The sequence below is a fragment of the Accipiter gentilis genome, chromosome Z (assembly GCF_929443795.1).
Source record: "Accipiter gentilis chromosome Z, bAccGen1.1, whole genome shotgun sequence".
Taxonomy (NCBI): Eukaryota; Metazoa; Chordata; class Aves; order Accipitriformes; family Accipitridae; genus Astur; species Astur gentilis.
In genome coordinates, this window is record NC_064919.1 from 47,582,146 (window position 1) to 47,596,380 (window position 14,235).

Here is a 14,235-nt window from a genome sequence, read left to right on the forward strand (position 1 = left end):
ATGCAATTTGTTGGAAGCACCTCTTCAATTATTTCATGTAAGAGGCTTCAGGACATTGGCAGCTTGAAGTAATTTAGTTATGTAATTTCTTCTTTCATGTAATTTATATTGTTACCATGAAAAAATTAAAGCTCCATTTAGACAGCTTATAGTTTGCATTTCTTTCAAAGTGAAAGATATGACTTGTTTCAATTTCACTTTTATTGTGTAGGCTTTAAAAACTCACACTTAAGAGTCATACTACAGCCATCAGTGTTTTGTAAAAGTAATAAAAATATCAGCCTCATCTTTAATCAGAGCTCTCAGAACATCTTCCAAGTATGAAAATACAATGGAACTCTGTTCAGCTACATAGGACCAAATCTTGTCTTCCTACAAGCATGCATAACTCGTGCTGACATGAATAGGAACTGTACACCTGTATATGAGGGCAGCTGTTTGATCTTAAGTGCTCACGATGGAAAGATTGTCTAATTCAATAGCACAGTCCTTCCACAATATAGCTCTAAGAAAGCCAACTAAGACTTCAGATTATAGTCTGGAAGAAATACGTAACAGGTTTCAAGCCAGATTCTAATATAAATTTTTTCTTCTAAAAACCTCAGTCATTCCAGGGCAAGAAGAGAGCACGTCTTCCCTTCCACAGTTCAAGAAATACTTCCTATCATGCTCCCATTTCCCAGTCTGCTCCTGCCGCTAATATTTTTCTCATTAACAGGTAATTTTTGCCAAGGTAAAGAGAACACATAACTACATTACTAAGTAATCCAGGACCAAGAACATAATCCTTAATACATTGCCAGCTGACTTCATACTTTCCAGGTTCATACTACTCATTAGTGGGATATTGTTAATCAAGCTGACCCAGGTTTCTACATATGCTTTAATGTATCTTTCATAATCAAAGAGCATCAAGTCCACTGGGATGGGTAAAAGTTCTTGCTTGAGTTAAGAACTTAAATTCAGACTCCGGTTTGTACCTGAAACTACCCATTTGTCAGTCGTCAATAGAGACAGAATCTTATGACAAAATTATCCTCTCAAGCCATTTCCACACCTCCTTCATACATTGATTACGTTCTTCTGCAACTGAAACCATCAACCAAGACAACATCCCTGAGTACTTCAAAACAAAGAGGCATGTAAGTCGTCCCTAGCTATACAGAGGCAGGTGTGGATGCCCACTGGGACAAAGGTTTGCCATGAAGATGCTAAAGCCTATGTCAGTCTTACCTAGATACTGTAAACAGAAGAGTGTACATTTATAAATGTCTCTGTTAGCTACTTTGTGCCTGAAATGAGTTACGACCATACTCTCTAAGACTAGAGGTGGTCTATTTTCATTTTGAAATGCAAGAGTAACCCCCATCCATCAAATTATTTAAAACTGTTGGAATTCTGCATGTTTCAAGTGCCTTTTTTCCTTCCAAATTATACCTTTGAGCAGGCTACCTGGCTTTTTTCTCCCTCATTGTTGCTCTCTCTGCCCAACAGAAACAGCAGCTTGAATGTTATCACAGTCAGGAGGCACTTTGAGCAGGAGAAACATAAAGCAATTTTGACAAAGACTCTAGCTTGAAAATCTAATCCCCTCAGTGAATAGTCTGTTTGGAACAGAGGTGATGTTGCCATTGTACAAACTTCTACACTTGTACAATGTTTCTCCCCTGGGTCTTTGAATCAGCACAATTCCATTAGTGTAAAAAATCCCTTATATAGACAAGTTCTAAGGAAATGACAAAATAATGTTTAATTTCACTGGAGTAGAAATGTGTTTCAAATTCCCTTAAAATTTACAGTTAATGTAAACAGAGATGTATGGTTGGAGAAGTGCTTTTAAGGAAGAGTCAAAAAAACCTCAAAGACTGAAGCTCTGCAAAAGAACAAAAGTGAAGAGATAGCTCCCTCCTTCTGTCTTTTTTTTGAATTGTATAGTCTCAGTGACCAGTCAGAAGAGTTTTTACTCCCATCATCTAGTGGACTTGTATGGTCTTGGTTAAGTACAAGTTACCAATGGGTAGTTTAGCAGGCTGAGATTCTGCAGTATACACAATACATTCAGAAATGTGTATCAATTGCCATTAATTCTGGATTGTTGAGATAAAATAAATAAATACCACGTAGGAAATGAAGGTAAAGCAGCCTGTTCTAAGAAAAGTATTTCCAAACATAGCATTGAATGTAAGTGTAAGCGTGAATGGTGTTTGAACTATTTTGTGTCACATTTTCCTCTATCTGCTTTTCAGGATTTCAACTTCACAGACATTCCTATCAAATTCATGTGACAACTAATAAGCAAGCAAAAATCCAGTTACAACAGTAGAATAGTTATAATAGTAAAAGGTGTTGGAAAACTGTGTTGGAGCCTTGAGAAAGAAACACTGCAGTCTGGTGTTCTACGAAAGGTTGCTAATACAAAAGTAATAGCACTCACTCAATATAGTCTGAATCCAATAATGTATGAACAAGATGCCACTATAGTAAAGAGGATCAACCTGGAAACAGGTTTAGTTGATACTGACAGATCCTCCTATTCTTTTTCCAGACACGCTGTCTCAAAAGCATTTGGGACTTTTTTCCCTTTTTTTTTTTGTTTGTTTTTGTGGGTTTTTTTTAAGCCAAATGATTCATAATCCACCTTAATGCAGAAGTTACAAAATAAGAAAATGGCATGGTAGGAAGCTGACAAAGTGATTTCTTAAAAAGATTAAAGAACAAACTGCATTTGATTAATACAAAGGTATGCCAGTTCTTTAATAAATAAAGTGAGAGACTTCCAATCTGAATATGAACTTTAGGACTGACCATTAAAAGAGTGAGAAACACATGGTTAGCTAACACTTGCAACCAAGACATGCATTTGTGTCTAAAAAGAGAATATTGCACTAAAAGAACCCTGAAGGCTTTAAACTCTTCCTTCACTGACCTAAAAAAGTAACTAACCATTTCCTATAAGCAGTAGCAAACCTGGCTTGGTCCGCATCCCTACAAGTTGATAATACTTTATCAATGAACCGGTATTCCACTTCTGAACCAAAAGAGTCCTGCATAGGAGCACGCTTCAGGCGTTTTGTTTCTTGGGTATAACCTTGTTTGCTGCTGGATTCATTCAAACCATCAACATCCATAGCTTGTGCCATGGGACTTGTTGCAGGACTGTGGTGGGAATTATTCAGAGTTTCATCACTGCTGTCCACAGATGATACCACTGCACTCAGAAGAGGAATTTTGTTGCTTAGGTGGTGCTGAAGGTAGAACACACACCTTCTTCAGAGGAAAAGGAAGGAAGAAAAAAGAAAAAAAAAAGTCATGCACTGAAAATAATCTGCTGTTGCTGCTGAACTGCTTCAGTTCATTTGCCATCCCACCAGACTGCCCCACAAACAGACAGAAAATCTGCTGTCACTGCTCACACTCTACAAAAAAGGGCTCAGTGTTACTTTGGCAAATCTGCAGGCACATACACCCACCTGGTATGTTTGTATGTATGTATACACCAGAGGTTTTCTGCAGCTGACCCATCTTCTGCCTATCTGTTGCTCATCTTTTGCTTTTTAAACATTTTAAGTGTGAAAAAGCCGGTTAACACTATCTTGTGTCTCTTGCACAAACTATAGGGACAAGTAGAGCTCACATCAACAAGATACTTAAGCCAAATCAAATATTCCATTCAATAGCTCTGATTAGGGTGTTGAATGTTTTCCAAAGGTTCAAGACATGGTAGCTTAGAAATTTTTTATTGAGTGGTAACTTTTAAAATCAGAACAATTTCTCTGGAAACATTAGGGAAAGAACAATCCACAAATACGAAGGATGCTTTTTTGACCAGGTTCTCTTACCTATGACACCACAAGGTTTCATGCCCTGGGTAACTGTCAATCAGTTCAGTGCAGAGCTCCAATTCTTCCTCTAAATGGCGGGGAAGATCCACGCTCTGCTCCTCTGCACAGGCAGCTTCTGCCCCTGCACTCTCCTCCTCCTTTTGAAGGCTAGGGTTTTGCTCATTTATGATTTGATTTTGTACCAGTACATTATTGTCAGTCACAGTTCTGCCTATCAAGGACTTGAGTAAGAACTGGCGGTAATGAAATCCACTATGGTCTGAGACATGCATGGATACCCAGTATTTAGTGGATGAAAGCTCATCAAGGAGAACCTGAAACAAAAAGCAGAAACAGTTATCAACCTGTATAAAGGAGGAATTTACCACCACTGTTTCTGTATTAAGGTAATCCTCTCCTCTGGGGATTTCAGCCACTGTGGTAATGGTTTAAGAACACACCCCCAAAAATGAAATAATCACTGACACTTTTCCACTGTGTGCAGGCATCCCTGCACAAAAGAAATTATACTTCTTCCAAACTCTGAAAAGGTAGGTCTCTCAGAAACCTTCCCACAAGGTGAAGGGGAAAAAGCCCAAACCACTTATGATGAGGAATAAGCAGTGGTTTAAGAATCTCAAAATGGTTAGGAATAAAGACTATTGGAGGCAGAGGCAGAAGGTACACCAAACTACATGGATATTCGTTAGATGTATTTTAGTTTTTGCTTAGTGCATTATGGATGTCAGAGGGTGGGTGAGTTGCTTAAAAAAAAAAAAGAAAAAAGAGGATTTAAAGTAATTTACACTTTCATTTTCCAGGAAAGAGTGTCAACCACTAACATTATGTTCCAAGTCCTAGAGCCTGTGGAATACAAAACTATTAGTCCATAGTTCAGTTGCTTGACTTGGCAATAGGTGAACTCCCAGAAAGGCTTTCACAATAACTGCCATAAATACTTAACATTGATAACTGCAGCTGTATTTCTAACACTGCTGGCACCTACAAATTTTCTCTGAATTCTGAATGTTTTTAAACCTTCAAAATTTATTTCTGGGAAGACGGGTGAGTTTGGCTACTGGGCAAACCTTCTTTTACTTTACTTTCTCTGTTAGAACTAATAGTTGTATTTTTTTAAAGGCTTTAAACCTCTTTCCTCACACTGCTCCTCCTCTGGAGTTTTAACTCTCCAAACAGATCAAAACTACCTTTTTCGTTTACTTCTAAAGACTTTTAATGTAACCTTACTGATATATTCTTGCTTCTAATCTCTTTTTCTAAGTCGCCTATGTTACTTAACAGGACCGGCTGATGCAAAGCAACTTTCATAAACACAAGTCTGTCTTTCTTGTCCTGCAGCATAAGAGGCACTGCCCCCCCCCAAGAAAACTATGGAAATGTGCTAGTTATACACGTCTTTTGTGGTGTGTCTGTTCTAAAAGATATTAGAGCAAATACAAACAATGTAAGCCTTTGACGTAGATACCCAAGATACTCAAGATGCTTTTTTAGATCTTGACAAGAGATACCAGCATCGTCCTCCTTTTATGTATCAGCAAACTGAAGGGCACTATTAAATAACAGCCCCCCGCCTCCCCGGATTCTTAAGGGGGCTAAAACTCCCCACCTCCAGTTCTGCACTTTAAACCACAAGATCAGCTTCTCTCTCCTCAGCACAATTGAGCTTACTATTTTACATTTCTGAACATTAACATTTAAAAGCCTACTAAAACCAGCACAAGGCTCAAGGGTGACATCATAAATATCAGACCAGTGTTTATTCAGCTGGAACTGATACTACATACATTACGTCCAACTTAGATCTCAGAATAATCCAATTCATTTACCTGACATGTTTATAAGCTACAATGTTACCGGGGAATGTTGTCATTATGCATTTTAACCCCCTGCAGAAAGCAAACAGAACGAATACCAGCAACACTCCTTAGCTGAACTAGAAAACCTCTTTCAGAAAAGCAAGACAGAAGATTGCCATTAAACCTCTTGAGATCTACAAAAACCAAAGCTTCTCCCCTAGGAACCTCAGAATAACAGCAGAAGATGCTTCAAACAACTGGAGGTAAAACAAAAGGCCAGGTAACATCTGAATTCCAACGGAGGTTCTTTCTTACCACGCCAGTTTTCTCCATTTCCACACTGAACAGCACAAGCCCTTTGCCATTCTTCTGTGAAGCAAAGACAAAATGATATGAAAACACCTCTCTCCCCACTCTTGACAACCTCTTACAAAGGGTCCTCTTCTACCTTCAGTGGTGAGCCGAGTACCATGGAACTGCCATCCTGCTCCAGAATAGGACTTACGCGCTCGGTGACCTTTCCCTCGACTTCTGGGTCTGCACTCCCTCTTACTATCCTCCCTGACCCTGTGCTGGCTTTTTTAAAGTGCTTACCCACCATAAACTGCAGCCCCAAACTTCCTCCCTGGTCAGTGACACTGGGGAAATGAAAATGAACTGTATCTGGGAAAAAACTTCTAAGGATAACCAGATTAAATATGGCAATGTCCACTCACACAAAAGACAGGTACCTTTGGAGGTCCAGTCATCTAAGAAAAAGCCAAGGCCTTACTGAGGATGTCTACAGGAAGAATTACTCTGTGTCTTATGAACGTACTTCTGTCTTCTGGGCATCAAACAAGAGAGGTGTTGCCTCATGACAACCACCCCACCACTTGTTTCTTTGCTTGGTTTTTTATTGCAGGGCCTGATCAGTCACTCTCCATCCTGTAATTATGAAGTTGAGTATTCCTATCTAAAGCAAACAAAAAAGTTTGTCCATCCTTGCTGAACTACATCCTATTTTTGTACCAGCATGATTTCTCTGAAGCATCATGATGGGTATGAATTTTAACAGACTATACTGATACTACCCTCTTACTCTGGTTCTCTAATTATGCACCCGCTTATTAGTAGCTGTCTGGAGCCCTTGTTTCTCCCCCATTACCTAATGGTAGCGTCACATGAGAAAGCTGAAGTCAAGCTTTCTTGTCTTTTTCTGAGGCAAGTACTCCAATACCAGCAAAATTAGACTGGTTTGGAACAATCTCTTCTTTACAAATCCTTAGTTGACATTAATGAACACTATTCAAACACTATGTAAACTTGCTAATGTGGTTCAAATTCTGCAGGAAAAACAAACTGAAATTTCTATATTCAAACAAGATAATGTTTTTCACTGTCTCTTGTAAGAAAGAAGAAATATCTATATTCTGTGAGATCTTCCTACACGGCCAAAACTTTTTTCCTCTAGCATTTTGTATCTTTTTCCCAGATTTTGAACTGAGATTCAGTCTGCAGAAGCATTAGGATTACCAAAAGAAAGGAAAAAACCCCAAATGCTACCAAACTACCCCCTCAAATCCTCCAAAGCAGGCCAGTTTCATAAATGATAAACCTGTTTTGAGAAGTCTTATTTCAATGATAATACAACATACACATCATTTTTCTGGCCTCTCTTTCCTTGTACACTGTAATAAAAACTGCCTCAAACTACAGGCAAAGTTTGTACTATTGCAGAAATGTGGCCCTAAATGATACAGGGTACTCTAATTTGAGGCACCCTTGCAAGAACTAAATGGCTGGAAAATCACAGTGACTGTTTCATCTGCTAATTTTTGCAGCAAAGTTCCAGTCTTACATCTCAGTGAAATTGACCATTCTTTTCAGATAATCGAACACACAAATTGCTGAAGGTACAAAATGAGACATCCAGCAAGAAAACAACCTGTATATTTTTGTGAAAATCTCTAATGTCTGCTTTTTCCCTGTCCTTCTTTGTATTTGCTTTTTTCCTCCTATGACACCTTGTGAATAATCACTTTCTAATTCTGCCTTTAAAGTCACCTAGACTCAGATTTTATGATTCCTGATATCTTTCATGTTCCACATGTTTTCCTAATTTTCCTGTATCCCAAACGCCTTTTGCTAGACCATTTGAAGAGATGCATTGGTGGCATCATGAAAAAAGCCTAGAGTCAACATGGAGATTTCCCAATGGATTAAACACACTGCTCAAGGAACAGCAGCACCAGTGAAATTTTGCCAGAGGTAACGAAAGCCAGTTGGACAAAACTAGAGAAAACTATCACTTCCTTAGTAACCAGCCTAAAAAGAAGACCCGTAGGGGAACTGGCAAATGGACTTGGGAGTGAATGAACAAATTTAAAACACTTCCTTCACGGGCATGCTTTTGACTTGTCACACAAAGCATTGACAACTGCCAATGAACAAACCCACCAGAACAATTCCAGCTCTAAGAAGATATTTCTATCACAGTGCAATTCTTTGTTTATTTAAATTAGTAAGGAGCAGCAAGTGCAAACAGCACTCAGGGTGTTATCCTGATCTTCAAACTACTATTAACTAAAGCATAAAATAACTCGAGTTTTAATTAACAGTGCTAATTTTTTCCTCTTTTTTTAATACAGCTATTAATGACTTACGTGAAAGTCCCTGTTTCCTATTAATATAGACCTCTGACCCTAACTTCTAAACTCCAATCTATCCCAATCCTGTAATTCTTCTGAGTTTTCCATAACTATCTTTTCATACAAACTTGCTAGGCAGATGAGTCTGTCTCCCTCATGGAGCGTGGAGCATACTTGCTATTAACTACTAATCTGATACAGCTATTTTTACAGTTTCTCAGGTGACAACAGGAAACACCAGTAAACAACATCCATTGCTAGCAGTAGCTGGCTCATAAAACATACAAATAATAGCTATGCTGACTCAACAACCTCCACTAAATTCCTCCCTCACTCCCCTATGTATTTACAGGATGGCAAAATGCAGCAGCTGCCTTTAAAAGTGTGAGTGATGTGTCACTGTGTCAGCCTAATATTCACAAGGAATTCACCTAACAGCTTAGAAACCACGGTATTAAAAACCTGCCTATATAATTTTAGACCATGTCACAATAATGAATTCAACTTGCTGCAGGTCTTGATGTTTTAGATACTACCATGTCATCTGAAATATTCGCCACTGCATAAGATGTTCCTGTTGGAGCTGAAATAGCTTGATCAACCCCCAGTTTAAATGTTGTCAAAAGATACTGTTGGAGCTGAAGCAACTAGTTACAAGCACTACTATGTTTTCTCTGAAATTCCTGCTGTCTTATATTCTGAAACCACAGATAAGCTCAATAAGGGTATCAAAACAAGACATCACATTACATTATCAAAATAGTATCTTTTTCTCTATGAGGAATTTCCAGATTAGTGTTAGAAGAATTATCTTCAGTTGTCCCTTCTTTATTTCAGCTCACACAGTCCCATCTATCCTCCTGCCACAATTTCATTACTACCAAGTACCAACAGACACACAGAACTTTGTATATGGGCAAGAAAAAATCTGTTCTTTCTGCTGAGCAGAACCTGCCTACACTGGCAAGAAAAATGCAAAACATACTCATTGCAATATTTTGCCTTTTTTTTTAAAGCATTCTTAGCTACCTGTGCTAACTTAATATGACACTCTCCATCCATGTCATAGGCTCTGCTTGGCAAACCAGTATTTTTTATTTTTTTTTAGACAAGGAAATTTAAGACTTTATTCACTATTGTGTTATACCTTGACAGTCAGCTTTCCCAAATGCTGTAAAACCCAGATGCGATGGGACCAGGCATTGTAGTTGCTTGGATATCTCCCAGCAGCTTCAGAGCAGACATTCATTTCCTCCTGCACTAGTCGGTGAATTCTCTCCACAGGTGCTGCTCCCAAGTTTCCTTTAGTCACAAGACTGGGCAAGGAGTTTTCCTGAATTAGTTGTTGCAGCACCCATCGTCTGGTTAAACGATGTACAGTGTTAATGTTGAGAGGCAATTTTAAGAGAAAAAAAATGTTTTTTCATTTATATAAATCAATGAAACCTTTCTGTTATTTCAATTATCCGAACTACACTGTAACTAGATGATGAGTAAGTAGTAAACATAACCATTTGAACTCTTCCCATACTGAAAGCTATGACTTTATGATCACACTCCAAAATAATTTAAGTCTATTGTATTTGTTCATTCGCACAGTGTAAGTGGTCATGGCTACTTACAGCAAACTAAAAGAAAACAGAAGGAAACAGCAAATTCATGGAAAAAAATGCAAGAACTGTCTGCATGAGATTTCTAATGAGCTCCTCTTTCAGACTTGTATAGCACTAAAATAAAGCATCCAGAGTGAGACAGAAAAAAGTGATTCAGTAAAATTTAACTGTGCTTTGCGAGTATTTTTTACATTTGTCAGTACTGCACACAGCAAGCCAAATTAAGTTTCTGTACATCACCAGCAGAAATAAAGTGCAAAAGACTTACAGTTTCAAGGGCTATACATATAACTGAAACAAATGTTTTTACTGCAAGTTATACGTATTTGATTTGAAGTGAATGAGATAAGCACAGATTCCTACATGGCTTTTTAATTTTACTTTGGACTGACTTTCAGTAGTATTTTAGTAGTATTTTTAGATGAGTATTTTGAGAAGTGTCCTCAATGCTGCAGAAAATGTGCATCTGCAGACCCTACACAAAAGGGTCCTACAAAAAGGGATCACAGATGTGTCGACTTCCACGCAGCTGCATGTGTCAAGAGAACTGCAATGGGCCCACGTGGAATGCTCTGGAAAGCTGGACATCCTCCAGTCTGCAACACAGAGGTTCTTCTCTTTTGTACTGGCTCACATTAGCTCCAAAACCAATTAATCGCTACTTTTCAGGTGTCACTCATGGTTAAGAGAAATCAATAAAAATAAAATAATAATAAAAAAAATCTTTAAAAAGATAAATCTATTTTGCAATTCATATATAAAATTGCATATATACATATAAAAATAAAAAATAGATAAGCCAACCACTGTTAAAAAAAATATCTGGTAATCCATCTGCTTTTCCTCTCATTTGAAAACATTTAGAATATTCTTTTTCACTGGTATTTTTTATTTACACTGTGTCTTTTTCTCTTATTTATTTTAAAAATAAATTTAAACTATTGGAAGACAGTATGAAAGATCATTTATAAGAATGCAGTTTTTAACCTGACTGCATTTCTCAGCAGAAATCATAAGCAGTGGATTGAAGCTAGCATTCATACAGTGCCTTCCTATGTAATATGTGTTTTAACTAAAGATGTACAGCCAAACAAACCATGCTCTTTGACTGTTGTGTAACTTTATTTTATGAAAGGTAGTAATTTTGAAGACTTAATTTTTGCTTTTTTAAAAATGTCTTTGATTCAAACATCACCATGTAGTAACTACTTCACTTCAATCAGCCAATTTGCAATAAACTGGAAATTCTAAAATGTCTAGGCATGAAAGCTAAATGAGTAGAGAGTCATTCCTTTAACAAAAGCTAAGTATTATTTCATTAACTTCTGAGTAAAACCATAAAAAGACAAATTATTTTGATCCTAAAATTATTTCAGTTTCTTAAAACGAGGATTTTTTATAAAATAATTAATTCAGATGGATTTTATATACAGGACTTTATGAAAAAATACATATTTTATCGTTTGTGTGGCTACAACAAAAGAAAAAAAATTATAAAATGAAATCTGAGCTACTTTCTAGACTTTCTGCATGGGAGGAAAGAAAGACAAACACAACCTCAGAAGATTTAAAATGTATTTTTGGTACCGGTTGAATATCTTGGTATTATTTCAGAGGCTTTTAAGAGAACATTTTCTCCAATAAATTTGGAGAAAAGAAATTCAATCTCTTCCGTCACTGTATGTATGTTTCTATGAAAGCCCCAAAACATATAGCAAAAGGCCATACAGCAAAGTGTATGACAGGTATTTTGATATCTTTAGTGAGTGTATCTGCCATGTGTAAGAAAAAAAATATTTGGATATTGTTCTACTGAATTTTATAATTGCCCCATTCTGGTTTTTTTGCACCTCTCTCTGAAATTTGGTATCATGGGGTAAAAGAAAACACAAGATCAATCACTATGCTGATGCAGAAAGAAAATTTTTGCAGATATTCTTTTCTAACATGTACCAATCATGGTCAGCACATCCAAATCCAAGCCAAACATTTGTATAATCATCCTCAAATACACTTTTTTTGTTTTAGGCAAATACAAGAAAGAACAACAAATTATAACACTATTAAAATACTCCTAATTTAAGATTTCATAGACATTATAGAGAGAATTTTTTATTATTTCTAAGATGTAAATAAATATTAAGAACCTACCATCCTGACTAATTTAATAAAAATGTATTGCTCATCATAATCATATGGATGGCACCAGGTTCAGCTCTAGTTACATGCAAAAAATCATAGTTTTCCGGTGTTAGCTACCATGTAGTAAAGGCTAAACCATGACAAACAGCAAGATTTTTTCCCATTATTTCTACAAACTCTTTTGCTTCAAACAAAACAATCAAGCAGCATGAGTGAGTAGCACGGAGATGATGAAAAGCAGTTGAAGGACAACAAAATTAAAAACCAACTTTGCAGAAATTCATCACTGTTGTTGCTATATCAACGCTACTAAGAAAGAACTTAACAGAAATTAATTAGCTACTTATAAGTTAAGAAACGCCTAGGAATATTCCATGTATTACATTCTAGGTTAACTTTGAGAATTTTAAGGTCATGCACTCACAAAGAAGAGTTTATCAACAACTCCTTCTTCCAAAAATTCATATATTATCAGTACAACTGAAGCTTTACTTATGTTTTTGATAGTATGAGTCCCCTAACGGGGTATCAGCTTTACAGTTGTCCTAATGCTGGACACATGAAAATGCAAGCATTGTGAACTGCTTTCTAATGTGTTACATTGAAATCTCTTTAAGGCTGTCTATAAAAGGATGAGTTACCCTGTGAAAAATACATAATAAAGAAATTCACACACATAGCAAGATTTTAATTTTTTTTTAACCAAAGTTGAGCAATGGATTTATACTTCACTTGGCTGTGCTACAGGCATTTTATGTGCCCTCAGTCATGACTGAGATGGTTAGCTTTGTGCATTTGAGTAATTCTGGAGCAATCTTTTAAAAAAAAATGTGCCCTGTTATTTTAATATTTAGTAGTGGTGACTTAATGGCATTGCATAAGTTAAAAATGATACAAATAAATTCACGAAACCAAAAAGACCAATACTGGAATGGAAAAGAACCCAACTTTGGTTATAAAGATTAGCTTTTACAGATTCTTGCCTTTCTGAAATGCCTGTAGACAAGCAATATCATAGTAAGTTGGAGGAGGGAAAAAGGGAGAAACCCACAATGCTCAAATACTTACTATTGATGGAATCTGAATTCTCAGGCTGAGAATTTTAGGTGCTGCAAGACATGATAAACCTTTAGGAAAATTTATCCCACCTCCAAATGTTATTTAAAAATATGCAGAAAAAAAAGGTGCATATAATTTTAGTTCTAAGTATAAAATATAGGCAGGTATCTTCAAAAGCCAAAGCACAGTATTTTACAATGATTGGCTCAAAGAATCTGCTGTATTTCTAGATGTCCTCCTTCATCTATGGCTCTCCTTAACCCAAGCACAGGAAAAAAAAAACCTAGGAAAAAAGTTTAAGTTTGGGGAGGCAACAGAAGGCAAGGGAAACAAACCTATGAATCCATGTTTCTGGACTCTTTGGAAACTTGGTTAATGCGAGTTTTCCAAGATGCAAATCTTTAAGTGGATTTAAAGTGCCAGACAGTATTAATTCTTTCCTACAAAAGATAAAATACAGTTGTATGAATAAAAGAAGTAACCCGAAAACAGAACACAAATCCCAATAACAAATAGCACGGCATTTTCTTTGTATCATAGTAGAACTTCACTGTTAAAGTACAAAAGTTTAAAAAGCCTTTTGTGGATTAACCCATTCCACTCTGCTATATATATGTGCACCCTATTCAACCAGGCCCAATAAAATAAATGCAGATCAAAAAACTTTATCTTAATCTGAACACATACAACCCATCGGTTCCCAAACCTACCCAAAAATCACTGAGTCAACTACATTTGAGTGTGGCTCTCCATCACTTTTTCTGCTACTAATCAGAAAGCCAAGGAGTTTTGGCTATACCTAATGCCTGTTGAGAATAACGTTGCTTTTATCGGCACACTCTTAAAAAGCATCTTAATTAACACAAGCAGCATTTTTTTGTTGTTTTTTTCTTTGATACAAGGGCTGCCAATGGGCTTACATATATGACTAAACATTCCCTCTTGAGATTAAGCCCTTAGATCATTCTGTATGTCTGAAAATACAGTTACTCTTCCACACAGCCTTCCCGCCCCCCCACTTACTTTTAGTTTTTAAATATGGCTCAAGATACAGTATCAAGGATCCCTACATTTAGAAGGAAGTGGGAAATACTCTGTGTGTGTACAATGTTTCTCAAACAACAAGGTCTGAAATGGCTGAATTTACTTATGT

The 14,235-nt window shown here is 36.8% G+C and overlaps 1 protein-coding gene across 2 annotated transcripts in view; it reads right to left on the reverse strand.

Moving 5' to 3' along the window:
- Positions 1-226: 226 nt before the first annotated feature.
- The window catches only part of PTAR1 (protein prenyltransferase alpha subunit repeat containing 1), a 40,236-nt gene continuing 26,227 nt past the window's right edge, over positions 227-14,235 (reverse strand). Inside the window, exons 4-8 of one of the 2 annotated variants that reach the window (XM_049795493.1) lie at positions 13,418-13,522; positions 9,416-9,629; positions 5,954-6,007; positions 3,840-4,156; positions 227-3,267 (exon numbers count right to left, since the gene is read on the reverse strand). In XM_049795493.1, the coding sequence (XP_049651450.1) occupies positions 2,919-3,267; positions 3,840-4,156; positions 5,954-6,007; positions 9,416-9,629; positions 13,418-13,522 (1,039 nt within the window). In that variant the 3' untranslated portion in view covers positions 227-2,918. The remainder of the gene's footprint in view (positions 3,268-3,839; positions 4,157-5,953; positions 6,008-9,415; positions 9,630-13,417; positions 13,523-14,235) is intronic. The other variant, XM_049795494.1, reaches the window with a different exon arrangement.